We start from the raw sequence: 26,177 nt of genomic DNA, 5'->3' as shown, positions 1-26,177 counted from the left end.
CTAAATGGTTAAGGTTAACCACTCTCAGAGGACGTATTTTTAGTTTCAGTTTCCAGTACAATAAAACGTGTTCATGGTAACTACTGAGCATACTGACAGCTTTTCTTATGATCTCACGGTTAAGGAGGCTGTCACAACACCCAATTTCTGTCTGGTGCCGGATGGCAACAATTCCCATCACTTGTCACGACAACACCAATAGTATTACCAGGTATGTATGGCTTTACTTTTTGTAGTTTCTTATTTAATTCTATGTTTCATATTTTCATTACAATGTTTGTAATATTTTCAGATTCAGGCACAGATGAGTTTAACTGGACGGGACTTCTGCGACTTTGTGGTGTGGACAAAGTGTGATTGAGCGAGTCCACCCAGATCGCTCGTTTTGGCCAGTTGGAAAAGCTGGAAAAGTTTTTTTTCCCCCAAAATCCCCTCCTTACCTAAACTGCTCGGGAGAGCATTTACTAGATCAGCAGTGGACTTCCAGTGTTCCTGCTCAGCCGCTGTCACCTACCACTTGCTCATGTACTTCAAAGATGCGGAATAAAGTAGTTTTTTGTGCTGCAGCAGATTGTAAAATCAAATGATATCACTTGAAGTGTGCCAATCTAGACTGCCAAAAGGACAGTGGTTTTGTGACAAGTGTGAAACAAGGATTATTGGGAAAACTGTAACACAGTACTGGTACTTGTCTTACATTAAACAAATTTAAAAGAGAGCAACTTTTTCCTCTGTACATAGCATAATGAAAGTCATTGCGTACCCCATCAACATTACATCATACCGTCATCTCAGGATGGTAGGCACCTGTGCTAAAATAAACTACATTAATTAACAGTTCAATTTTTAACCCTGAAATTACTACATCTAATCATTATTCACTTCATTTTTTGTGCTTTTAGAAATAATAGAGATTTATGCCATTACTTTAAGAGGGACCATATTGCACATTGAGTCAAATCCTGTCATTTGTATTATGTATAGCTTTGTAAACAAACCCAACAATAGAATTTGTATAAACGCTGCCTTTATTAGCGCCAAACAAACAGTCGCATGTTGTCCTCCTCCAATGCTTTGATGCTCGCCTTCGTTTCCATCATGTCATTGGCAATCAAGTCGGTGTGGCATGAGATCCCTAAAGAAAAAAATAAAGAAAAAATCACAAAAAAATACGGTACCAGTAATAGGTTTAATATAGTAAAGTAGTATAGTTTTTTTGTCAGTGTAAAAGAAATGTACACATTTTGTTGCATGTTTTAATGTATGAACATTGCTACAGGCAAATACTTATTTCTATAAACACTTCCAAATGTCTCAAAAATATAAGGTGCGTGTACACACACAAACAAACACATACATTCACTCATGCATACAATATATCATGTAATGAATTCTGAGTGGCATACCAGAGTCAATGATGTCAGCAGTACTTGAGGGTACAGGTTACTGGAGCCATCTGGCTGCATAACTGCAACAATCTCTGCCACTTCGAGTTGTCTTTTCTTTGCTTGTCTCTCCTGTGCACGTTCATATCTTGGCACCGACTGGGCTGAGACATAGATGTTGTAACTTGGGACCCAACTTTAATGTTGGAGCCCAGTCGGGATGATTGGACAGAAAAACGGGCGCAGGGCGACCTGTTAAAATAAACAAATATATAAACAAATAAAATATGGAAAGACTGGTTATTTTACCGCAGTAGGGTGGCCGTGAATAAGTTCTTTAGCATGATGTGTAGGCTACCGGGGGTCTTTTCTTGCATCACCCCCGGGGGTCTGTTTTCTTGCATCAGCCCCTTCTGTCTCTTTTTTTTCCAAGTTTACATTTTGCCACCAAAAAACATGTTATCGGCATTAAAAGCCCAAGACTAATCAATCCAATTTCAGCAGTAAACACTTTGCACTGGCACTACTTGGGTGAAAATGTTCGATGTTAGCTTTCGGCTAACGTCCGCTAGCCAGCTTGTACTACCGAACTTGCTTGCTCATGAATCCAAAACATAAGCAACTTGCCCATATATGGGCGGTCGAAACGTTATTAATCCTCATGCATTAAATAAAGGTAAACAAGCTTACCGCTCACAAAGTGATCGCTGCACACACGAGCCCAAAGTAACGACTTCCCTCCGGAGTCCGCACTCCTCTGTCTCCAGGCCCTGGTTCCTAATTATTTTCGGAATTCGGAAAAAAAGACCGACCATTTTCCCCCTTGGCTTTGTTCGAACAGCCAACGATGCAGCAACAATGTACCATTTTAAACGCAGAAAACAAACGTGATAGATACGTGTTAGACCGAATCGCTACGTAAATGGAGGCCACCCAGCATGGCGACTACGAGAAATCCGAGGCGGAAGTGACGACATGTGCAAGCGACCTATAGGAAAGCTGGGACGGGAGGCACTTCCGGCGACACCCCTCCCCCTTTTGCAAGCATCGTGGTTGCAGTTTCGTACTTTCGTGAATATTGCCTGTTAGATTACCGAACCGACAGAACGACTTCACTGGACTAAAACACTTTTTTTTTTTAAGTCAAGTGTCCGGGGGAAAATATCGTCACGGTGCACGTTGACGCTTCTCGGCCTAGTTAGCTTAAGCTAACTAAAAGCTAACTAGCTTTTGGCTCCCTGGCCGCTAACAAAAAGAAAAGAGTCGTTTGTAAACGATACGTCGCTAAACAGAAATCCAGTGGGAGAGTGTTAGAATTGTCGTCTGGAAATGTGTGCAAGAACGACAGCAAAGTACGCGGAGGCACTTTGTGGAATAAAAGAAGAGAACGAGCAACATCTGCACATGCTGACCGATGTCTGCGGGGAGCCTCGAGTTGCGCTACACGAAGCAGGTTTGTACACATCCTCGCTCACTTGTTTCGTATACAACTCGTAAAAAAAATCGTTATAAATATTCCTGCATTTGTATTTCGATAGAAGCCTTTTTTTCCTGTACGACAGTGATGGTAAATGAAAAATGCGTTAGAGAGAGAGAGAGAGACTAAAATAGTGGTTCTAAAGTTTCTAAAATATATTTGAAAAGTAGCATCCATGCAAGAAAAGAGCTTGATCACAGCAGTTGCTTCTCTGCCACCAAGATACTGAGTGAACCATTATGGGTGACCAAAAATGCCAAAATAAAAAATAAATACATAAATACATAAATAAATAAAAGTAAAAACGGATATTAAAAAAAAGTACAAAAATAAATGGAAATTGAAATAAGAAAAAAAACTATATTTATTTACAAATAAATAAATAAAAATAAATGAACAATAAATAAACAAAAAATAAATGTGGAAATAAATACACAAATACATACAGAAATAGATTTAATAAATATAAATCGATGAATAAAAAGGCTCTGCTCTCATATTTACTTGATGCTGCAGATGCTGTCAACATGAAATGCATCATGAAACCATATCCAAATGAGTGGGCGGTCCTAAGTGTGTCTTAATGCCAACTGCTTGTGATGGGTCAATGAGGCGTCATGAAAATTGTCGACACAATGACACACTGTGTTGATACTGTCACTTGAATACTGACACCTTCTGGACCTTAAATATCACTACCGGTAACCGTGGTGACTTTTTTTTTCTTATAAACTTTATTCGAACATAAACAGTTTACAAAATATGTGAGAAAATTGAATACAAACATTGTATACTATCCAAACAAATCGAACACAGAGCACACTAGGGAGGTTAAAAATATATAGAAGCTAAACAAAATAAAATCAACAAAATAATAAAAAGAAAAAAACAGTACAAATTACAAAATAGTAAAAAAAAAAATAACTAGTACAAGGTCACAAATATTTGATAAATGATAATTGCAGCTTTTGGTTACATACAAGTAGATAATACTTGTCCAACACCAGACCACCTCTTGCATTACCTACACTATTTGCACCACACTGTACAATTAAGTAGTATAGGTAATGCAAGAGGTGGACTGGTGTTGGAAGTGTTTCCCCTTCTGGCAACAGTTGACAAGCTCTTGCGTCTTTTAATGCACATATTAGGACACTCAAATGTTCTGTATTCTTTGATTGTACAGTGGCATGAAAAAGTATCTGAACCTTTTGGAATTTCTCACATTTCTGCCTAAAATCACCATCAAACGTGATCTGATCTTTGTCAAAATCACACAGATGAAACAACAGTGTCTGCTTTAACTAAAACCACCCAAACATTTACAGGTTTTCATATTTTAACAAGGATAGCATGTAAACAATGACAGAAGGGGGGAAGAATAAGTAACTGAACCATCACATTTAATATTTTGTGGCCCCCCCTTTGGCAGCAATAACTTCAACCGGACGCTTCCTGTAGCTGCAGATCAGTCTGGCACATCGATCAGGACTGATCTTGGCCCATTCTTCTTTACAAAACTGCTGTAGTTCAGTCAGATTCCTGGGATGTCTGGCATGAATCGCTGTCTTGAGGTCATGCCACAGCATCTCAATGGGGTTCAAGTCTGGACTTTGACTTGGCCACTCCAGAACCTGTATTTTGTTCTTCTGAAACCATTTTGAAGTCGATTTGCTTCTGTGTTTTGGATCATTGTCTTGTTGCAGCATCCATCCTCTTTTTAGCTTCAACTGTCTGACAGACGGCCTCAGGTTTTCCTGCAAAACATCCTGATAAACTTTTGAATTCATTTTTCCATGAATGATTGCAAGTTGTCCAGGCCCTGAGGAAGCAAAACAGCCCCAAACCATGATGCACCCTCCACCATGCTTCACGGTGGGGATGAGGTGTTGATGTTGGTGAGCTGTTCCATTTTTCCTCCACACATGACGTTGTGTGTTCCTCCCAAACAATTCAACTTTGGCTTCATCAGTCCACAAAATATTTTGCCAAAACTTCTGTAGAGTGCCCAAGTGCCTTTTTGCGAACATTAAACGAGCCACAATGTTTTTTTTAGACAGCAGTGGCTTCCTCCGTGGAGTCCTCCCATGAACACCATTCTTGGCCAATGTTTTACATATAGTTGATGCATGCACAGAGATATTGGACTGTGCCAGTGATCTCTGTAAGTCTTTAGCAGACACTCTAGGGTTATTTTTTACCTCTTTGAGTGGTCTGCGCTGAACTCTTGGCGTCATCTTTGGTGGGCGGCCACTCCTTGGGAGAGAAGTAACAGTGCCAAACTCTCTCCATTTGTACACAACTTCGCTGACTGTTGATTGATGAGCATCCAGACTTTTAGAGATGGTTTTGTATCCTTTGCCAGTTTTATACAAACCAACAATTCTTGATAGCAGGTCTTCCGACAGCTCTTTTGAGCGAGTCATGGTGCACATCAGACAATGCTTCTCATCAAGACAATTCTAACTAGGTGTGTGTTTTATAGTGGGCAGGGAAGCTTTAAGCCACTCATCAGTGATTGGGCACACACCTGACTTAAATTGTTTGGTAAAAATTGGTTTCAATTGCTCTTTAAGTATCCTTAGGCAGAGGGTTCAATTACTTATTCCTCCCCCTTCTGTCATTGTTTGCATGCTATCCTCATTAAAATTATGAAAACCTGTAAATGTTTGGGTGGTTTTAGTTAAAGCAGACACTGTTGTTTCATCTGTGTGATTTTGACAAAGATCAGATCACGTTTGATGCTGATTTTATGCAGAAATGTGAGAAATTCCAAAAGGTTCAGATACTTTTTCATACCACTGTACTTCTGTCGATCCGGACAGTCTGCTTAACACTCGTGTGTATCTATGCAAGCCTGGAGGCTGCACTGCAATCCAGAGTTAATATACATATAACTGTAAATAACTAAAATTATTCATAAGATATTCTAATAAAGCAATGCCTATATTTTAGTTTCTTACCATACAGCATCAAATTTGGTCTATTTTCCTAGTGTCAACTTTTGTTTTGTCATATTTTCAACCATTGTTGGTATGTATTGTCTATTACCAGTGTTGCTATGCGCTTACCTTTACCATTACATGTATTGTTAACTTTTTTATAAATGTTGGTAGAAAATTTACTGATGCAATCAACAAATCTTTACCTTTGGCAACACTCGTGTGTGAATATTTTTGTATTTTTGTTTTACTGTGTCAATGATAATTGCCTAATCAGTTTTGAACCCAAAGTTGTGAGTTAATTTCTGACGGTGTCGGCTCTCGGGTCAGGCCTGGAGCCGGAAGGCTGGCCGCAGCGTCACCTGTTTCAGCACCTGTTGGCAGGCTGGTGCGCCAGGTCCCCTTTTGCGTTGTGTGTTGAAATCAAATGCGAGTCAGGAAAAAGAATAGGCGGGAATCCAAAGTCAAGCTGAACAAAAAGCGGCTTTATTGGCAAAAGCACAATGAGACCATTCAATTTGCGCAAATGGAAAAAATCTGATCATCTCAGGAAATGCAACAGTTTATAAAGCTTCATCCATGGTACAGCCTCTTTTCCCGATTGGCTGTCAAACTTGTCTGCCCACTTCACGCTTAGATCTTATTGGCACGGGAAAGCCTCGGCCAAACCCACTTATTAACGAGATGCAAATTATTGAATGCTAATGGTATCTGCTTTTGACCACTAGGGGGTAGTGCGAGCTTAGTTTTGTGACTTCTACTGGTATCCAATTGTTATTGAGTAGCCCGCAGATCATACGTCTCCCCTCCCATTCTTGAGACCAGAAGTAGTAACAAGTTTTACTGGTATCAAAAGAACTTATTCGTTCATTAAAAATAAGGTGACCTATCATTTACATTCAAAAGAACTTATTCGTTCATAAAAATAAGGTGACCTGTCATTTACGTTGTATAATCTAATAGTTTTGCTAAAACTAACCTTTTGCAGATACCCAAAATAATGAAGGCCTTGTCCTAAACATCGTCCCTCAGCTAACAATAACGAGACTCTTGTCCTGAGTCATTTGACCGCCGTCCGACAGTTTGTAAAATAATGAGATCCTTGTTCTGAGTTTCTTCTATGATTGTCAACGAGCAGTCATAAAGTAATTAAGATTCTTGCTCTGACCTTTTTCCCGTCATGGTTGTAAGCTTCTTCAGGATATCCCTTGTTCGTTTAGCCCTTAAGCGTGAAGGAGCAGTTCTCAACAATTGACCACAGTGAACATGTGATTTCGAAGGAGCAGTTCTTTTCAACAGTTGACCACTATGAACATGTGATTTCTGGTATTTTTCAGCTGGCACTTTAGGGTTACAAGATTAAGTAAAATGATTAATTGGTAACAAATACATGATTCCCTTTGTGAAAAGTCAGGATACACACTGGCATTTAATTTCCTTAAGCTATTTAAACACAAGTAGCAATCATAAAGTTGTTTAGCATGAAAAGGATTTCACTTGAACATTTGGCCTAGAATAGGTCAATAGTTCAAGGGACAGCACCAAAAATCAGATCCCACAACGGAAGTGGTGAATGCTTTTATGTTTTATATTGAACGTGTAAAAAGGGGTGGGATTAAATAAGTTTTATTCTTTCCACTCCCTTTCAGGCATCTTGATTCTACATTTAACTTGTACTTTTCTTTACGTCTTTGTTACCGATGTCAATTGGGATATGCCTAAAATAAATACAAATGGAAAATAGCTTGTCATGGAGATAAAAAAACTCAATGAAGGATGCTTTATTATGCATAAATATTGACGTATGAATGTAAAATTTTGCTAGAAGAATAATAAGGTTTATCAAATAAAATTGTGCATGGACAGTCTTATATTCAAATACACTAAAGGTAATGAGGTGACAGGCTGAACTGACACTAATTTGAAAACCTCAAATACATAAGTCATTGTATTTCCTATTGTCTTCATTTCTTCATTTAAATTTAAAATGTTCCAAATGGATAGATACAGTTAATAAATAGTGTGAACATGTCAATTTGAAAATCGGAGTGAAAAACATATGAGGGTTCATAATTCAGAATTGCCTAATCGAATACATGGAAATATGGTTTAAAAAATGAAAAACATAACAACTGTTGCAAACAATTTAGCATAAATAAAGTAAGTGTGTAAATGAAAAACATGAAATTTACAATGTTGCAGTCGGGGCTTGAACCTTAACCCTAAATTACGCAAGCAACTAGTTGAAACGCTTACGTCGCCTCTTACCATTGAGCTAAACAGCCACAGTACTCACCTTGGAGAATCACTTCCTATAATGGATGGAAAATCAAACCTTTTAAAAAATGAACTAAACATTTTGAATTGAATTGAACCGGAAATGATATGAAATCCAAATGGTCAAAAGATTCTACCATGATTTGATTCCACCGTGCAGGACAAGCCTTTCTCTTCTCCTTTCAGAATCCCGATCACATTGACCTGAAGGAAATTGACCTTACCGTGGCATGCCCACATTATGCGACACGCATCCGGCTCCGACATTGTTCGGGCAAGATTAGCGAAACAGCTTGCGCTCTATGGCAAAGTTGTCAGATCTTCCTTGTGATTTCTCGGTCAGGTATTTTCAGGACGCCGATATTTCTCTTCGAAGCAAGTAAACGGGGCTTTACATTTTTTTAGTGAAGTGTATCTCCACTCCTTCATCATGCAATTTTGCCCCAAAACAAAAGGAAATACGCATCGCTGTCTGCTGCTGCAGATGTAAGGAAAAGAACCGAGTCGCCTCGCTCACTTTGACCGATTGTCGGCAAAACCGAAGTTTTTGGACATTATTCCCGTCAAGCAAGGTAAGAATGAATTTATATTACCTTATAGTTTCAATATTTTGTTGGCATTTATAGTAAATACGAAGACAACAAACGTGTGGAGTGTGGACTGCTAGCTACCCGGAGCTATTCGTTAGCATTTGGCTAAAAAACAACAAGGGAGAACATTACCTTAGTGCATACGTAGTGGTTTATGGTCATTCTGGAGGCATTCAACTGGTCGTGTTATAGTAAATAGTAAGTTAACAAACGCGTAGATGGTTAGCTACCTGGAGCTATCATTGTCCTTTGGATAAAAACAACAATGGAGAACATTACCTTAGTGCAGACATAGTAGTTTTTGGTTCTTTTGGAGGGATTGAACATGGTCGTGGATGTGGTACGGCAAACAGTGCTGTAACAATCGACAGTGTGGTGCCGCGTCACAAGATGGCGCTCCTTTTCTTTGTGTAGAAGTAGTTTCTTTTTCCTTATTTGGCGAGGAATGTTTTGTTTTGTATTGTATGCCATGAACGGGACGTGTAACATGCGGTGGTGTCGAGCCCACACGTTTTCTTTAGCTTTTGTTTCTTTAGAATAAATGTTTACTTGTGGTTTTCAATTGCTCTTTTTTTTTTTTTTTTTTTTTTTTTTTTTTTTTTTTTTTTTTTTTTTTTTTAAATTACATCCTGTAGCTGGCATCCTCCTGTACAAATGCATTCTTGAAATCTGCTATTGATCGCTGCAACATCTCAGCTGGGATAAGTGGGCATCACCCAAATTTCAAAGGGCCATAACTCGAAAGCCGCTTCAGTGAGGAGGCTCAAACTTCGGATTCTTTTGACATAATAAGGCACTAATGGAATAAAAGTTTGGCAAATTGAAGAGGTGTCACTGGGGAGGTTCTGCCGAGTGGCATATGTGTGAATTGACACGGAATGACCCTTATGAACAATTTTTACCCCCACTTATCCCACGTCTGTTTTTTTAAAATAAGCTGCAATGTGACCATAATTTTGATCATTGTAACACTGGAGCAATTTGAGGATATATTTATTTACATTTTATAAGTTGATATGTGTATGAATAATTGTAAATAATAAGTTATACATTTGCTGCAACGAAGAACTGCTTCTGCTTGCAATGAAGAATGCTTTGCTCTGTTCCAACTCACATTCACATAGCCTGGCTATTTGAAAATGACTCAAGAAGCTGAAGAACCACATCCAACGCAGCAGAATGGTTAGAGCCAGTCTGCTGAGGCCGCCTGTCTTCTGTTAAGAAATGATTGCAAACTTGACCACACATGTACTCAGCAATCTTCCACTCACATGCGCAACACATAAACAAACAAGTACACGGTGTTCCAACTATGCCTTGCATTTGCATTTTTAGGGTTGGAACACCCATGTAACTAGGGGCTAGAAAGGGCGTGGAAAAAGAGAGGGTGAGGAGAGGAATCCTCAGAGAGTGCAGAAGTGAATTGTATCAGTCAGTTCCTCTCCTCTCTCCTTGCGATCCCTGAATTGAATGTCTTCTCTCCTTTTTGTGTCATGTGTAATAGATGTCAAATAGGTAAACCTGACAATATGGTTCTAAATTAACACTCGCCAACCTGTTAAATGCGGGTTAAAATTCATTTTGGCTGGTAACCAAAGGTGTTTGTCTTCTTGTGTCCTACAGGCGCCAGTGAAAACTATGAGCTTCTTGAGCAACAGAGGCCCCAGCTCTCTCATGTGAAGGAGGAAGAAGTAGAGGCGGATGAGGAAGAGCGCCCTCACATTAAAGTGGAAGAAAAGCCCATTCACATTAAAAAGGAGGAAGAGGATGATTTTCCATTGGCCTTTGTCCCTTTGAAGAGTGAAGAAGATGGAGGTGAGAGTGAGAACAGAGGGGCGGAGCCCCCAAGCAGCAGCTCAAGTCAACACATGACAACGGAAGATGATGGGGACAACTGTGGACAATCTCAAGCAGATAGTGATGACGTATTATCGGACTCACCTGACGTTGAGGATGAGGAGAAAGAGGATGAAGAGTCTGAAGGTGGTATGCCATTTCACACTGACTGCAAATGTTCTCTGTGTGGGAAAACATTAAGCTCAAAGGGCAGTTTGATAGTTCACATGAGAGTACATACTAGAGAGAAACCTTATGGCTGCTCATTTTGTAGTAAAAGATTCATTGATCAAAGCACTTTGATAAAACACACAAGAACACACACAGGGGAGAAACCGTTTTCTTGCTCAGTTTGTGGCAAAAGATTTTCAGACAATGGACATTTAAAAAGACACAAAATAGTACACACGGGAGAAAAACCTTTTACCTGCACAGTATGTGGCAAAAGCTACTCTGATAAGTCCAATTTTATACAGCACACAAAAATACACACTGGAGAGAAACCTTATAAGTGCTTAACTTGTGGTCAAAGCTTCTCTGTGAAATCACATTTAACAAAACACACAAGAACGCACACTGGAGAAAAACCATTTGCCTGCTCAGTTTGTGGCAAACGATTCTCTGTAAATGATAGCTTAACAGATCACACAAGAAGACACACTGGAGAGAAACCTTTTCGCTGTTCAGTTTGTGGTAAAAGCTACTCTGTGAAGTCAAGTTTAACACACCACGAAAGAACACACACCGAAAAGAAACCATTCAGTTGCAGTGTCTGTGCTCAAAGATTTTCTAGTCATGCTCATGTTAAGCAGCACAAGTGTAAAGATGCAAAGAGCAGTTACCAGTGAAGCTTGAAAGAGAATTTGAAGAAACTGAGACTTTGCGGTACCCTCTTGATGACCTTTTTTTTTTATTAGTCTCACAATGGGGACATCGGAATAAACTTTAAATTTATGAAGATGATGAAAGATGCTAAGCCAATACTAGCTTAAGTGTCAATTAACGTAAAACATAATCATGGTTCAAAATAAAAACCTTCAAACTAAAATCTTTTTAACCTTCCTGAACCTGGCTCTCAAACAGAAATGTTGGCCTTCTAAAAAGTGTATGCCCTCAGTACTTTGTTGGGCCTCCTTTTACATTCATGACAGCACCAATGTCGTGTGGTATGAAGACAGTTCAGGTTTTGTTGTAGCCCAAGGTGCTTTGATATCGGCCTTTATATCGTCATCATTTCAGGGTTTCCGTTCGTTTGTCTTCCTCTTGACTATATAGCATCAATTTTCAATGGGGTTCAAGTTCGGCCAGTTTGCTGGCCAATCAAGTTCTGTTATTCCATAAAGTATATTGGCAGTTTTGGCTTTGTGTGCATGTGCCAAATACTGCTGAAAAATAATCTAATTTTGTGAAACATCGGATAAACAAAAAAAAAAAGTGTCTTCCCACTATATTCATCAAATTGATTTTGTGTGTGCTGAACTAATAATACATGCAAGATTCACTTTTTGAAGAAAATTATCATAATAAATTGCCTGTACCATAAGTGCTGTCGTCACGAGCAATGACAACAGAACACAATTAATGATCAGAAATGTCAACATGAACGAGACTTGCTTTCGCTTGCTCTGCTAGAATTTTGCCTTTTAATATTCTCGTGTTTCTTTGTTTTGTTTATCCCTTGTTGGTTTTATTGTGCATTTTAGTTTAATACTATTTTTTTTAGTAAATGTATTGCTTTTGTTATGTAAGCATGTAAGTTTAACTTGATAGTATTTTAGTGAATGTATTGTTATGCATTTTATTCTTATTTTGTTATGGTGACATTTATGATGTCTTGGAACTGCAGATGAAAAATAGCCTTTTGGCTAATTCTGGCATATTTACTGAAATTTTCATTAATATGTACTGTCCCTGATATAAAAAATAAAGAAAAAACATATGTGCAACTGATGCAGAGAGTCATCAAAAACTCGAGGAGGAGCGGACTGGGGAAGCAGACGAAAGGGACATGAGTGTCTTGGGTGTTTAGCTTGCATTGTAGCCAATTATTTAAAAAAAAAAAAAAAAAGAAAGAAAGAAACGGTAGGTGTGACGTCTGCTTTAAAAATAGCCCATCAGTGATTGGATACTGTCTTGCTAAGAAAAATGGAAACAGAGGAAGAATAGTCATTTACTTATAAACGTAGAAGAAGAAGTTATTTACTTGTAAACTTAACATGGTACATGTTTCCAAATGAATCAATTTTCCTATATTTTGTTTAAAACCAAAATAGAATGTTATATGAAAAAAATGCTGTTATTTCCCAAAATATTTCAAATAAGCACATTTTAGAGCTGTAATTTTAAAACTTTGATATGTTTACTTATATCGGCTCATACATATTCATTAATTTTACCAGTGTGTCTGTGAAAGATGCTACTTGCTCTGCAGTGCATGCACATTTAGACCAGGCATGCCGCTTGGTGGTAAGAGCTGATAACACAAACATTTTTGCATCATAAACATATCATTTAAGTATACATATGATGGTTACAATAAAAATATAAAAGTAATTTAATGTAAAATTTTGGGATACGCATCGCCTTGAAGATCATGTATTGAGATACTTATGTATCGCGATACGTATCGTGTCGTGACACCTGTATCGTGAGGTTGTTGATTAGGGGTGCTAAAAAAAAAATCGATTCGGCGATATATTGCGATACTACATAGCGCGATTCTCGAATCGATTCAATTAAAAAAAATCAATTTTTTTTTTTTTTTTTAAGAGCTCAGAATTGTTCATTCGGTAGTCTTACCGATTCAACGTCTTTTCATCATTGCCTTTTCTTTTTTTTGTGTGTGTGTGTGAATCGATTTTTAATCTTCCATTTTTAATGGAAAAATATTCAACAAAACGTCTGACTTCGGGTTAGGATTCACACCTTGAGCATGGAAGAATGTTATATGAACGGAACATTAAGCCTTAATATTTTATTTTAATGCTGTTCAAACATGAAACAGATTACAACCTCTATAAGACTGAAATTTCAGATAAATAAATACATTTTCATATAAATCTTACACTCTACAAGCTTACTGATTCGTATTTTCTAAATTTGAATGAAAACAAATCGCAACAATCGACTTATAAATTCGTATCGGGATTAATCGGTATCGAATCGAATCGTGACCTGTGAATCGTGATACGAATCGAATCGTCAGGTACTAGGCAATTCACACCCCTATTGTTGATAATACCCAGCCCTACAGCAAACTATAATACAGTAGAAAACTTGAAATAAAATGGTATCGTGCAAGGGAGGTTGCACGATTAACATGATAATGACACTTTTGAAGTCACAGAGTGCTTATCTTTTATGTGCTCGATTCGGCTCATTCAGCCTAGTACCGCAATGAAGTTGTGAATTTTATGATCTGCCTATCAGTTAAAAAAAAAGAAAAAAGAAAAAAAAAAGCAAACAACCATCACATCATGTATCTCGTCTAAAATGCATATTTTTTTAAATGTTTTTTTCTAGGGATGCACAATAATATCGGTGGCCGATAATTATCGGCAATTATCGACCAATTTGACGTCAAACAGATAAACCAGATAATAGAGAAATCTGCCGATAATTATCGGCAATTTGATTTCATACAGATAAACCAGATAATAAAGAAATCCAGCAATAATTATAGACATGCCACGTTGGTCCATCTGTTGTGGTTGTGGCTCATATCAATAAAATTCAGCTTCATGTTGGTTTACATACATTGAAACATTGTGCAAAGTTTATACAATGTTTCAATGTATTTGTTAGACTTATAGTAGGACTCGAAAGTATATTTGTATTCAAGTTAATTTGGTTAGTTTTTTTTTAACAGTTGGACGCTGCTTCGTAGAGTGGGTTGTTCCTAGGGGTGTGCTCAAAAAATCGATACGGCAATATATCGTTGCGGGCCTCATTACAACACACGTATCGATACACAGGCGTCAGAATCGATATTGCTCGTTAACTTTAAATAGGCAGTTAACGTTTACCTAAAAAATAAAAAGCAGCAGCGTCTTTGAAGTTAACTGACTTCAATGAATGCAAAAGTAGCTCACCAGTGATTGGACACTGTGTCTTGCTAAGAAAAATGAAAACAGAGGAAGAATATCAACATTTATTTACTTCGAAACTTAACATGGCACGTGCCTTAATGTACCAATTTTCGTATATTTTGTTTAAAAACTAAATAGAATGTGTTACACGAAAAAAATGCTGTTTTTATTTCCCCAAATATTTCAAATAAGCACATTTTAGATCTGTAATTTTAATACTTTGATATTTTTTCTCATATCGGCTCATGCATATTAATACATTTTCCTGGTGTGTCTGTGAAAACTGCTCCTTGTTCTGCAGTGCGTGCACATTTAAACCAGGCATGCCGCTTGGTGGTAAAGCACAAGAGCTGCTAACAAAAATATTTTTGTCACTCAGCATAAGAAACATATCCTTTAGGTGTACATATGACTGTTACGCAAGTAAATTAATGTAATATATCGGGATACCTATGGCCTTGAAGATCAAGTATTGGGATACAAATGTATCGCGATACGTATCGTATCGTGCCCCTGTATCGCGATACGTATCGTATCGTGAGGTTGGCGGCAATACCCAGCCCGAGTTGTTCCATTGCGCAAAACTGGATGCTCATTGGATAAATGCTGGGCTTTTTCCTGCCCATCGGAGGCTCAGTGTCTGTGGGGGTTTATGGAACAGTGGGCCAGACATCCAACTCCTGTGCGATGATGATTGGATGAGGCGTTAAAAAAAAAAAAAAAAAAAAAAAAAAAAAAAAAAGCTTCCCTTAATTTGAATGACCAGCAGCCACCACTGATTCTTTTACATTATAAGTTTATAGTACTAAATTAATACTCGCCAACCTGCCAAATGCAGATCAAAATTCATTTTGGCTGGTGACCAAAAGTGTTTGTCTTCTTGTGTCCTAAAGGTGTCAGTGAAAACTATCTGCTTCTTGAGCAACAGAAGCCCGAGTGCTCTCATATTAAGGAGGAAGAAGAAGAGGTGGATGAAGAGGACCATCACATTAATGAGGAAGGAAAGCCCGTTGACATTAAAAAGGAGGAAGAGGATGATTTGCCATTGGCCTTTGTCCCTTTGAAGAGTGAAGAAGATGGAGGTGAGAGTGAGGAGAACAGAGGGGCGGAGCCTCCAAGCTTCAGCTCAAGTCGACACATGACAGCAGAAGACGATGGAGACCACTGTGGACAATCTCAAGCAGATGTTGATGACATATTATCGGACTCATCTGACGATGAGGATGAGGAGAAAGAGGATGAAGAGTCTGGAGGTGGTATGCCATTTCACACTGACAGCAAATGTTCTCTGTGTGGTAAAACATTAAGCTCAAAGGGCAGTTTGAAAGTTCACATGAGAGTACATACTGGAGAGAAACCTTATGGCTGCTCATTTTGTAGTAAAAGCTTCATTGATCAAAGCACTTTGACAAAACACACAAGAACACACACAGGGGAGAAACCGTTTTCTTGCTCAGTTTGTGGCAAAAGATTTTCAGACAATGGACATTTAAAAAGACACAAAATGGTACACACGGGAGAAAAACCCTTTGCCTGTACAGTATGTGACCAAAGGTACACTGTTAAGTCCGATTTAACACAACACATAAGAACGCACACTGGAGAGAAACCTTTTATGTGCTTAACTTGTGGGCAAAGCTTCTCTGTGAAATCATGTTTAGCACAGCACATAAGAATGCACACTGGAGAGAAACCTTTTACGTGCTCAATTTGTGGTCGAAGCTTCTCTGTGAAATCATGTTTAACACAGCACATAAGAATGCACACTGGAGAGAAACCTTTTACGTGCTCAATTTGTGGTCGAAGCTTCTCTGTGAATGCATGTTTAAAAAGACACACAAGAATACACACTGGAGAAAAACGTTTTGCCTGTTCGGTCTGCGGCAAAAGTTTTGCTGTAAAAGGAACCTTAACAGATCACACAAGAACGCACACTGGAGAGAAACCTTTTAGCTGCGCAGTTTGTGGTAAAAGTTTCTCTGTCAGGACAAATTTAGCATCGCACAAAAGAACACACACCAACAAGAAAACATTCAGTTGCAGTGTGTGTGCTAAAAGATTTTCTAGTAATGCTGATGTCAAGCAGCACAAGTGTAAAGTTGCGAAGAGCAAGTGAAGCTTGAATAAGAATTTGAAGAAGCTGATTCCTTATGGTAAGCTGTTAAGAAGATGACAAATGACCTTTTTCGTCCCACAATGGGGACATTTGTCATGTAATTTGAATCAACTTTTATTTCATGACATTGTCGAAAAGATGATAGGACAATATTATTTTAGCAATTAGCATCTGTTTTACACATTTACAATTCCACTAAGACAAATGGTCTCCTTTTTGTGATCATCTCCAAAGAGGACTTGGGGAAGTCAGTTAGATCGTTAGTGATTTGTCTCCAAAGATAATTGTGAAATGCAAACATTCCACGGACAAGAGGCCGAAAGATAACAGTAGAAACAAGACTTGTCTATGTAATGTCAGGACAATATTACAAAATATTATGAATGTGTTTCATGTCAGTGTATGCACATTTCTTTACCTTGCATCATCTAGATTAATTAGTTGTCGTGTAGGAGGAGTCATCCTGTCATCATTGTCAACTAATGATGTGAATTGAAAGAGGAGGAGGGTCTAGTCTTTTGAAGGAAGCTAAATCTAAAGACAAAATATTAAAAAAAACAACCAGGAAGAGTTTTTGTTTGTTTGTCAGTGGAGTAAATATAAACTAAATGGGGAGATAAAACAATGTCCATCAATTAATCATTTCAAAACACCATAAAGTATAAAAGAAACATATTGGAGAGATTTGGAGAAGAAGGAGAGGCGTAAACATTGAATTGGAATAAGCTGTAAAAAGAATGTTCATACTTATTTGTTATTGTTTTGTAGGTAGGAAAAGGCTTCAAGAATGCAAATGAAATATTAGGTGGAAAAGGGTTCTGGTCCATATTATGTATTATTTAGTAAAATGAACATAGGAACTATTATAGTGATGGGTTAGTGATTGAAAATAAAATGCTGTGGATGGCTACATATTGCTATATGGCATTATACAATGTATTGTAAATTAGCATACTGTGATTGGTCAATTTTTAATGCGAAGATTGACATGATGATTCTGAAATATTTAGACACTTTAATAATGAAATAAATAAATGGAGGTAGTATATACTTCCTCCTACTCCTTTCAGAATTCAAGTTATTCAAAAGTTGCATTCACCATTCGGTGGCTGTGCGCTTCAACTTTGGTGTTCAAATGTGGTTCATGTGTTTCCAGTGGTAATAAAAGCGCCAACAGCGAAATATACTCAAAAATGCAAATACTACTACTTAACGTTAGTTTGAGTTAAGACTATGGTTAGGGAAGGTGTTTGTTTGTTTGTTTGTTTGTTTGTTTTAACTCCATATTTTATGGTTTAAGGTTTTTCCTGTTATTCTTTTCACAATTTTATTATGCTGTTCCTATTACTATCCATGTTCAAAATAAATTTTTTGGGAAAAAAAAATTGTGTTCTTATTCGCTTTTAAAATCACTTCTGGCACTCTTGGATGCTGGTCTCTCTCTCTCTCTCTCTCTCTCTCTATATATATATATATATCTATCTATCTATATATATATATATATATATATATATATATATATATATATATATATATATATATATATAATATATTTCCCCCGGCTATCGTGGAATGTGACAGGCCAAAACGGGTACAATGTCCTGCTATAGTCTGCCAGGCTGAAGGCCCGACCAAATTGACCTAAACCACGCCTGCATAACCTAGTCAACCAATCAAGCTTTGGCAAAAGACAGTAAACCTCATGCAGTTCTGTAAAGTGAAAGGAAGATAATAGTCTAATCTGTTCCAAAAAGTAAGAAACACACATGCTTAAAAAGGGAAATCCAACAAAGACATCCATTTATCCAACAGTCTACGATTGTGGACTTAGACGACTTGGCCAGTTGACTTTTCCATCCAAAGAGTATTATATAGGGGCGGCATGGCTCAGTAGTTGAGTGGTCGTCCGTGAGGTTGTGGTTTTGATCCTCACCCCTGGTGACCATGTCGAAGTGTCCTTGGCAGGACACTGAATCCCGATTTGCTCCCAGTGGACCTGGCGGGGCCTTGCAGGGCAGCAGTTGGCCACTGGAGTGTGAGAATGTGAGGCTTCAATTGTAAAGCGCTTTGGGCACAGGAGAAGTGAATGCCGGGTGATTCAAGTACAACATCGGTCAAATTTAAGGCAGACGATGACGGATTAGTAAAATTTTGTAAAATGCCCACCTCTGCGGAATGACCCATATATATGCTCTGCTGTGTGTACAATTTATGCGCTATAATACCTTCATCTTTTGCTCAGAATCACAAATAACTGACAACTAATTCATCCCTGCAGTTCCTCGGCACTTTTATTGATTTATTTACACAATCAGACGCTGCTCCGTAAAGTTGGTTGTTCCACTGCGCAAAACTGGGCGGTCATTGGATAAGTGCTGGGCTTTTCCCCCGCCCACTCATTGTCTCTGGGGCGTGATGATTGGATGAAAGCATAAAATAAAAAGTGAAATAAATAATTTCCCTTCATTTGAATGACCATCAACCACCACTGATTCTTTTACATTCTAAGTTGATATGGTTCTAAATCAACACTCGCCATTCGCCAACCTGCCAAATGTGGGCTAAAATTCATTTTTGGCTGGTGACCAAAGGTGTTTGTCTTCTTATGTCCTGCAGGCGGCGGTGAAAACTATCTGCATCTTGAGCAACAGAAGCCCGAGTGCTCTCATGTGAAGGAGGAAGAAGTAGAGGCGGATGAGGAGGAGCTCCCTCACATTAAAGAGGAAGAAAAGCCCATTCACATTAAAAAGGAGGAGGATGATACCAATTTACCATTGGCCTTTGTTCCTTTAAAGAGTGAAGAAGATGGAGGTGAGAGTGAGGAGAACAGAGGGGCGGAGCCTCCAAGCATCAGCTCAACTCAACACATGACAGTGAAAGATGATGGAGACCACTGTGGACAAACTCAAGCAGATAATGACAACATATTATCGGATCCACTTGACACTGATGATGATGAGGACGGAGAGTCTGAAGGTGGTATTTCATGTCACACCGACAACAACTGTTGTCTGTGTGGGAAAACGTTAAGCTCAAAGTGCAGTTTGAAAGTTCACATGAGAGTACATACTAGAGAGAAACCTTATGGCTGCTCATTTTGTAGTAAAAGATTCATTGATCAAAGCACTTTGAAAAAACATACAAGAACACACACAGGGGAGAAACCGTTTACTTGCTCAGTTTGTGGCAAAAGATTTTCTGCAAATGGACATTTAAAAAGACACAAAATGGTACACACGGGAGAAAAACCCTTTGCCTGTACAGTATGTGACCAAAGGTACACTGTTAAGTCCGATTTAACACAGCACATAAGAACGCACACTGGAGAGAAACCTTTTACGTGCTCAATTTGTGGTCGAAGCTTCTCTGTGAATGCATGTTTAAAAAGACACACAAGAATACACACTGGAGAAAAACGTTTTGCCTGTTCGGTCTGCGGCAAAAGTTTTGCTGTAAAAGGAACCTTAACAGATCACACAAGAACGCACACTGGAGAGAAACCTTTTAGCTGCGCAATTTGTGGTAAACGTTTCTCTGTCAGGACAAATTTAGCATCGCACAAAAGAACACACACCAACAAGAAAACATTCAGTTGCAGTGTGTGTGCTAAAAGATTTTCTAGTAATGCTGATGTCAAGCAGCACAAGTGTAAAGTTGCGAAGAGCAAGTGAAGCTTGAATAAGAATTTGAAGAAACTGATTCCTTATGGTAAGCTGTTAAGAAGATGACAAATAACCTTTTTAGTCCCACAATGGGGACATTTGTCATGTAATTTTGAATCAACTTTAATTTCATGACAATGAAAAGATAAGACAATATTATTTTAGCAATTAGCATCTGTTTTACACATTTACAATTCCACTAAGACAAATGGTCTCCTTTTTGTGATCATCTCCAAAGAGGACTTGGGGAAGTCAGTTTGATTGTTAGTGATTTGTCTCCAAAGATAATTGTGAAATGCAAACATTCCACGGACATGAGGCCTAAAGATAACAGTAGAAACAAGACTTGTCTATGTAATGTCAGGACAATATTACAAAATATGATGAATGTGTTTCATGTCAGTGTATGCACATTTCTTTACCTTGCATTAGCTAGATTAATTGACCTTACCGTAAACCATGGCGAGGATGTTAAGATACCCTTTACTAAAGAAATAAAAGCCCCCTCTGCTTGCTTGGAAGAGAAATATCGGCGTCCTTGAAATACCTGACCGAGAAATCACAAGGAAGATCTGACAACGTTGCCATTACAGCTAGTGTTGTTCCGATACCGATACTGGTATCGGCAGAGGTGCCGATACTGCATTAAAACAGTGGTATCGGTATCGGTGACTACTCACAAGTAACATGCCGATACCATTAATTCCAACTCTAATATAGGATTTTGGATGCAGCATCTTGTGTCTTGCTGGTGCACGACATTCACTGGTATGTGACAAGTTCACTGCATGCCGATCTAAGATATCCTATTGGCCCTTGCATGCTCTGAACCAATGGCAGGACAGCTTTTTCATGTTGAGGAAAAAAAAACAACTTAAGTATCAATATGGTATCGGTATCGGTATCGGTATCGGGAGCCAAAAAATGGCATCGGAACAACACTAATTACAGAGCATGCTTTTTCGCTCATCTTGCCCGAACAATGTTGGAGGGAGCTGCTCGTTGCACTTTGTGGGTGGGGAGGGGCGTGGCACGGTAATGTCGTCATGTAGGAGGAGTCATAATTGTTAACTAATTATGTAAACTAAAAGTGAAGGAGGCTATATTTTTTTAAAGAACCTGAATATAAAGACCAACATGAAGAGTTATTTTTCTGTCTGTGGTGTAAAAATAAGCAAAAAACTAAATGGGGAGCTACAACAATGTCCAACAATTGATCAGTTCAAAACAATATCAAGTATAAAAGAAACATATTGGAGAGATTTGGAGAAGCGAAGAGGCTTAAACATTGAATTGGAATAAGCTGTAAGAAAAGGCTTCAAGAATGCAAATGAAATATTAGATGAAAAAGGGTTCTGGTGCATATTATGTATTATTTAGTAAAATGAACATAGGAACTATTATAGTGATGGGTTAGTGATTGAAGATTGAAATGCTGTGAATGGCTACATATTGCTATATGGCATTATAAAATGTATTGTAAATTAGAATACTGTGATTAGTATATTTTATGTATAGATTGATATGATTTGTTAAATATTGAAGCACATTAATAATGAAATAAATGTGGGTAGGAATAGATAAGTATATACTTCCTCCTACTCCTTTTCAAACGTGTCAGCAAATTGCTTATGTGCTATTGATCACTTCTAACTGCTTTTGGTTTGTATGTGTGTTTTTTTAACTACATATTTTATGGCTTTTCACACTTTTATTATGCTGTAATCTTATTATTATGCATGTCGAAATAAATTTTTGGGAAAAAAAAAAGTGTTCTTATTCTCTTTTAAAATCACTTCTGGCACTCCTCCTGGACGCTGCACCTCCTCCAGTGTGCACTTTTCTCCCTCGCTCGCTTTTGTTTAATTTTTCCCATGGCTGCTCTTGGCGGCTCAAGAACTCCCCCCCCCCCCCCCCCCCCCCCCCCTCCCCGGTCAAGAAATTGGATGGATGTATGGATGGATGGATGGATGGATGGATGGATTGTCCTATGCCCAACTGCCATGTCTTCAATCACCTCAAACTCACTATACATCCTGTCATATGCTTTTCCACTCACATCTAGTAAATCCTATAAATCACTCCATTTGACTTTTACTACGCTAATTAGAATTGTTTTCCTCATCTCAGTTAATTCACATTTGCACATTTTTTAACTGCTTTTTCACAATTTCTCATACTTAATCAACAGTTTTGTCTCAATGCTTTTTTGAACGAACATACGAAATTACTGTAATTTTGTGTGACATTAAATTAACACCTCCTAAATTACACTGACATCAAATTATTTATTCGATTACATTATGAAAATTAAAACCTGTTATGATTTACCTAATTGAACTTGTGAATTCATTATAAGTTTGAGATTTGATCTGTAAAGGACAAGAAATCATAACATCCTGATGATTATTGCAAAAAACTTTTTACACAAATGCAGATTCATAAAATGTCACCCGCTGCTCTTAATTTAAATGAAGTAATATTTAAAAAAAAAAAAAAAAAAAGACATTAAAATGGAGTAACGCTAGCTTTTATTTTCTTCATTGTTTTCATTGACAGGAAGTTCTTCCGCTGTGCAGCTTTGTACTTCCGTGAACGTTTGTTTCCTTTGCCAACGAGCACCACTACCCCTGTCCTTACACTGAACGGACTAATCCTCGACACAGCCCGATTATCACTACTTTACTGGACTAAAACATCTCCTTTTTAAAAAATTTTTTTACTCGTCTCCGAATAAACTCGTCTCGATGCACGTTAAAGCTTCTCGGTCTAGTTAACTTAGCTTAGTTTTTAGCAAGGCGCTAACAAATGAGCCTCGTTTGTAAACGACACGTCCCTAAACAGAAATACAGTCGGAAAGCGTTGCGACTATCGTGTCAAAAATGTGTACAAGAACGACAGCAAACTTCGCGGAGGGGCACTGTGGATTAAAAGAAGAGAACGAGCAACATCTTCAGCTGCTGAGCGATGTTCGCGAGCAGCCTCGAGTTGTGCTACACGGGGCAGGTTTGTACAGTACACTTCTCTCACCTGTTTAGTACATAACTCGTTATATTCGTGTGCTTGTATTATATGTATGTGCATATCCGTATTACTCAGGATAGAGATGGCCAGATGAAGTTGTTCGAGGAAAATACGTTCAGTTTTCCAAGCTTTTCTACTGAAGACTTCATGCCCAATGAAATAGTTTCCCCACTCTCAAACATTTAAACTAATTACAAGTAAACGTATGAAAAGACTCCCTTTTAACACGTACAACATAAAAAAAAAACATACACAGAACAAAAATAACAGTATAAATTTAAAACTTATCTCACAAGAACATCTTTGTAAAGCGTCTTTCGTATTCAGAGCTACTTTCTCACAACTTAGGTCAACCAACTGTACAGGAAGCGCAAAGCATGTCCATATATATATATATATATATATATATATATATATATATATATATATATATATGTGCCGTCAAACTACGGCCCGGGGGGCCATTTGCGGCCCGCCGTCCATTTTTTCGTGGCCCGCGACATTTGCTAAAAATGGCATTTGACTCAGTTCAAATAAAAATAAAAACAAAAATGTTTGGATATGGACAAAGGAAGACTGGAGAGTGTCGAAAAACACAGGTGCTATTAAAGGTTATTTTAGTTAACTAAAACTAACGAAAAAACAAAAATTCAAAAAACAATTTTGTGAATGAAATAAAACAAATACGAAGATGCTTTTTAAAAAAAGAAAACTAACTGAAACTACATTTTATATTTACAAAACTAAGTAAAATAAAACTAGAATTATAGCAGAAATGTCCTTCGGTTTAGTCTTTGGTAATTAATTTAATGCATGAGCCTTTTAGTAGATTTATTTTGATAAAAACCAGAATAATGACGTCGCGCCCATGGTGTTTTTTAAGTGTTGCGCACGAGTAATACACATTAAAAAAAAAAAAAAACCTAATACTGCAACTAACTAAACTAAAACTAAGCATTTATTAAATAACTAAAACTAATAAAAAACTAACAAAACCAACCCTTAAAAATAATTAAAAGTAACTAAAAAATAAAATAAAAATCAAAACAAAATAAAAACTAAAATGAAAAATTCCAAAACTATAATAACCCTACTGCCATATTACAAATAAATTGGTTTATATACTGTAGCATTTTTCTAAATATGCAAAAGCACAAATAAATTATTTGTACGATTTTTAAGACTAAACACAATTTCTCTTCATAACATTATGTGGCCCTTGCGTCCTTCTGATTTTCTGTATGTGGCCCTCAAATGAAAAAGTTTGGACACCCCTGATATATAGTCAGTGAAGTCCCACTGAATCAATCCCTCTGTATTCATCACCGGGAACACACACACACGACAAGCGGGTTGTGTTTTCAGTCGGGGAACTGCGTGTCCGTCAGTGATGCGGCAGAATATCTGTCGTGTGCCAAATGTGTTTTCTTTTTGTGTCCTGCAGATGTCAATGAAAACTACCTTGGTCTTGAGCAACAGGAGCCTGAGTCGTCTCATATTAAACAGGAAGAAGAAGAAGAAGAAGAGGAGGAAGAGCACCTTTACATCAAAATGGAAGAGGGCGACGACGATATTACCAAGTTGCCATTGACATTTGTTGTTTTAAAGAGTGAAGATGAGGGTGAGAGTGAGAACAACGTAGGGGTGGAGCCTGCAAGCAGCAGCTCAAGTCAACAGCTAACAGAAGGTGTTGTAGATCACTGGGGACCACCGCAACAAGATCGCCTCTTAGCTCCACTATCAGATAATGATGACCAAGCATCACAACACTCTCCTGAGGACGATGATGACGACGAACAGTCCGAAGGTGATGTGGCAGGTCACGCTGACCGCAAATGCAGGACATGTTCTCAGTGTGGGAAAGCATTTAACTCAAAGCAGGGTTTGAACATTCACATGAGAGTACACACCGGAGAGAAACCTTTTGCCTGCTCAGTGTGTGGGAAAAGATTCACTGAAAAAGGCACTTTGATCAAACACACGAGAACGCACACAGGGGAGAAACCGTACACTTGCTCAGTGTGTGGTAAAAGATTTACTGAAAATGGACATTTAACAAGACACACAAGAACGCACACTGGAGAAAAACCTTTTGCCTGCAAAGTGTGTGGCAAAAGCTACTCCGAAAAGTCCAATTTAACACAGCACACAAGAACACACACTGGAGAAAAACCTTTTCTGTGCTCAATTTGTGGCGAAAGCTTCTCTGTGAAGTCACATTTAACCAGACACACAAGAAAACATACTGGCGAAAAACCTTTTGTCTGCTCAGTTTGCGGCAAGAGATTCTCTGTAAGTACAAGCTTAACAGATCACACGCGAATCCACACTGGAGAGAAGCCTTTTAGCTGCTCCGTTTGTGGCAAAAGCTTCTCTGTCAGGACAAATTTAGCAAAGCACAAAAGAACACACTCCGGGGAGGAAGATTTTGGCTGCACAGTTTGTGGTAAAAGTTTCTCTGTCAAGTCAAGTTTAATAAACCACACAAGAACGCACCGAAAAGAAAACATTCAGTTGTAATGTGTGTGCTAAAAGATTTTCTAGTAATGCGTCCGTGAAGAGACACAAGTGTGCAGCTGACAACAGGAGTACCATTGAAGCGCTGAGAAGAATTTGAAGAAACTATTCTTTGTGGTAAGCTGTAGATAACCTTTATTAGTCCCACAATGGGGACAGTTGCATTGGAATAAATGTTAAATGAAAAACAAGTTGTTTTGAATTTTACTACCAGAAATCCTGCCTAGGATGCCAAGTTGCTTAGGAACACCACAGCATCAAGA

The 26,177-nt window shown here is 38.1% G+C and overlaps 1 protein-coding gene and 1 long non-coding RNA gene across 2 annotated transcripts; one reads left to right on the top strand and one right to left on the bottom strand.

Moving 5' to 3' along the window:
• Positions 1–1,010: 1,010 nt before the first annotated feature.
• On the bottom strand, positions 1,011–2,058 carry LOC144020931 (uncharacterized). Its single transcript, XR_013283998.1, has 3 exons — positions 1,744–2,058; positions 1,407–1,637; positions 1,011–1,135 (listed from the first exon to the last, which is right to left on the bottom strand). It is a non-coding gene; the product is annotated as an uncharacterized LOC144020931 (long non-coding RNA).
• A 327-nt stretch (positions 2,059–2,385) lies between these two features.
• LOC144006982 (uncharacterized) lies at positions 2,386–26,053 on the top strand. The gene is made up of 6 exons (XM_077509388.1): positions 2,386–2,838; positions 10,295–10,654; positions 15,489–15,851; positions 19,328–20,378; positions 23,213–23,379; positions 24,842–26,053. The coding sequence occupies exons 1-6, from the start codon at positions 2,715–2,717 to the stop codon at positions 25,915–25,917; spliced, it is 3,141 nt and encodes a 1,046-aa protein (XP_077365514.1). The 5' UTR covers positions 2,386–2,714; the 3' UTR covers positions 25,918–26,053.
• The last annotated feature ends 124 nt before the right edge of the window (positions 26,054–26,177 follow it).

The sequence above is a fragment of the Festucalex cinctus genome, chromosome 1 (assembly GCF_051991245.1).
Source record: "Festucalex cinctus isolate MCC-2025b chromosome 1, RoL_Fcin_1.0, whole genome shotgun sequence".
Taxonomy (NCBI): domain Eukaryota; kingdom Metazoa; phylum Chordata; class Actinopteri; order Syngnathiformes; family Syngnathidae; genus Festucalex; species Festucalex cinctus.
Note: the sequence above shows the minus strand (reverse complement) of the source record. Positions and strands in the feature narration are given on the sequence as shown.

Excerpts from the sequence above, each read along its gene's own strand:
- LOC144006982 (XM_077509388.1), top strand. The coding sequence starts at position 2,715 with ATGTGTGCAAGAACGACAGCAAAGTACGCGGAGGCACTTTGTGGAATA. Across the intron at positions 15,852-19,327 it reads GGATGAAGAGTCTGGAGGTG|GCGGCGGTGAAAACTATCTG; the intron begins GTATGCCATTTC and ends TATGTCCTGCAG. Across the intron at positions 20,379-23,212 it reads TGTAAAGTTGCGAAGAGCAA|AACAGAAATACAGTCGGAAA; the intron begins GTGAAGCTTGAA and ends GACACGTCCCTA.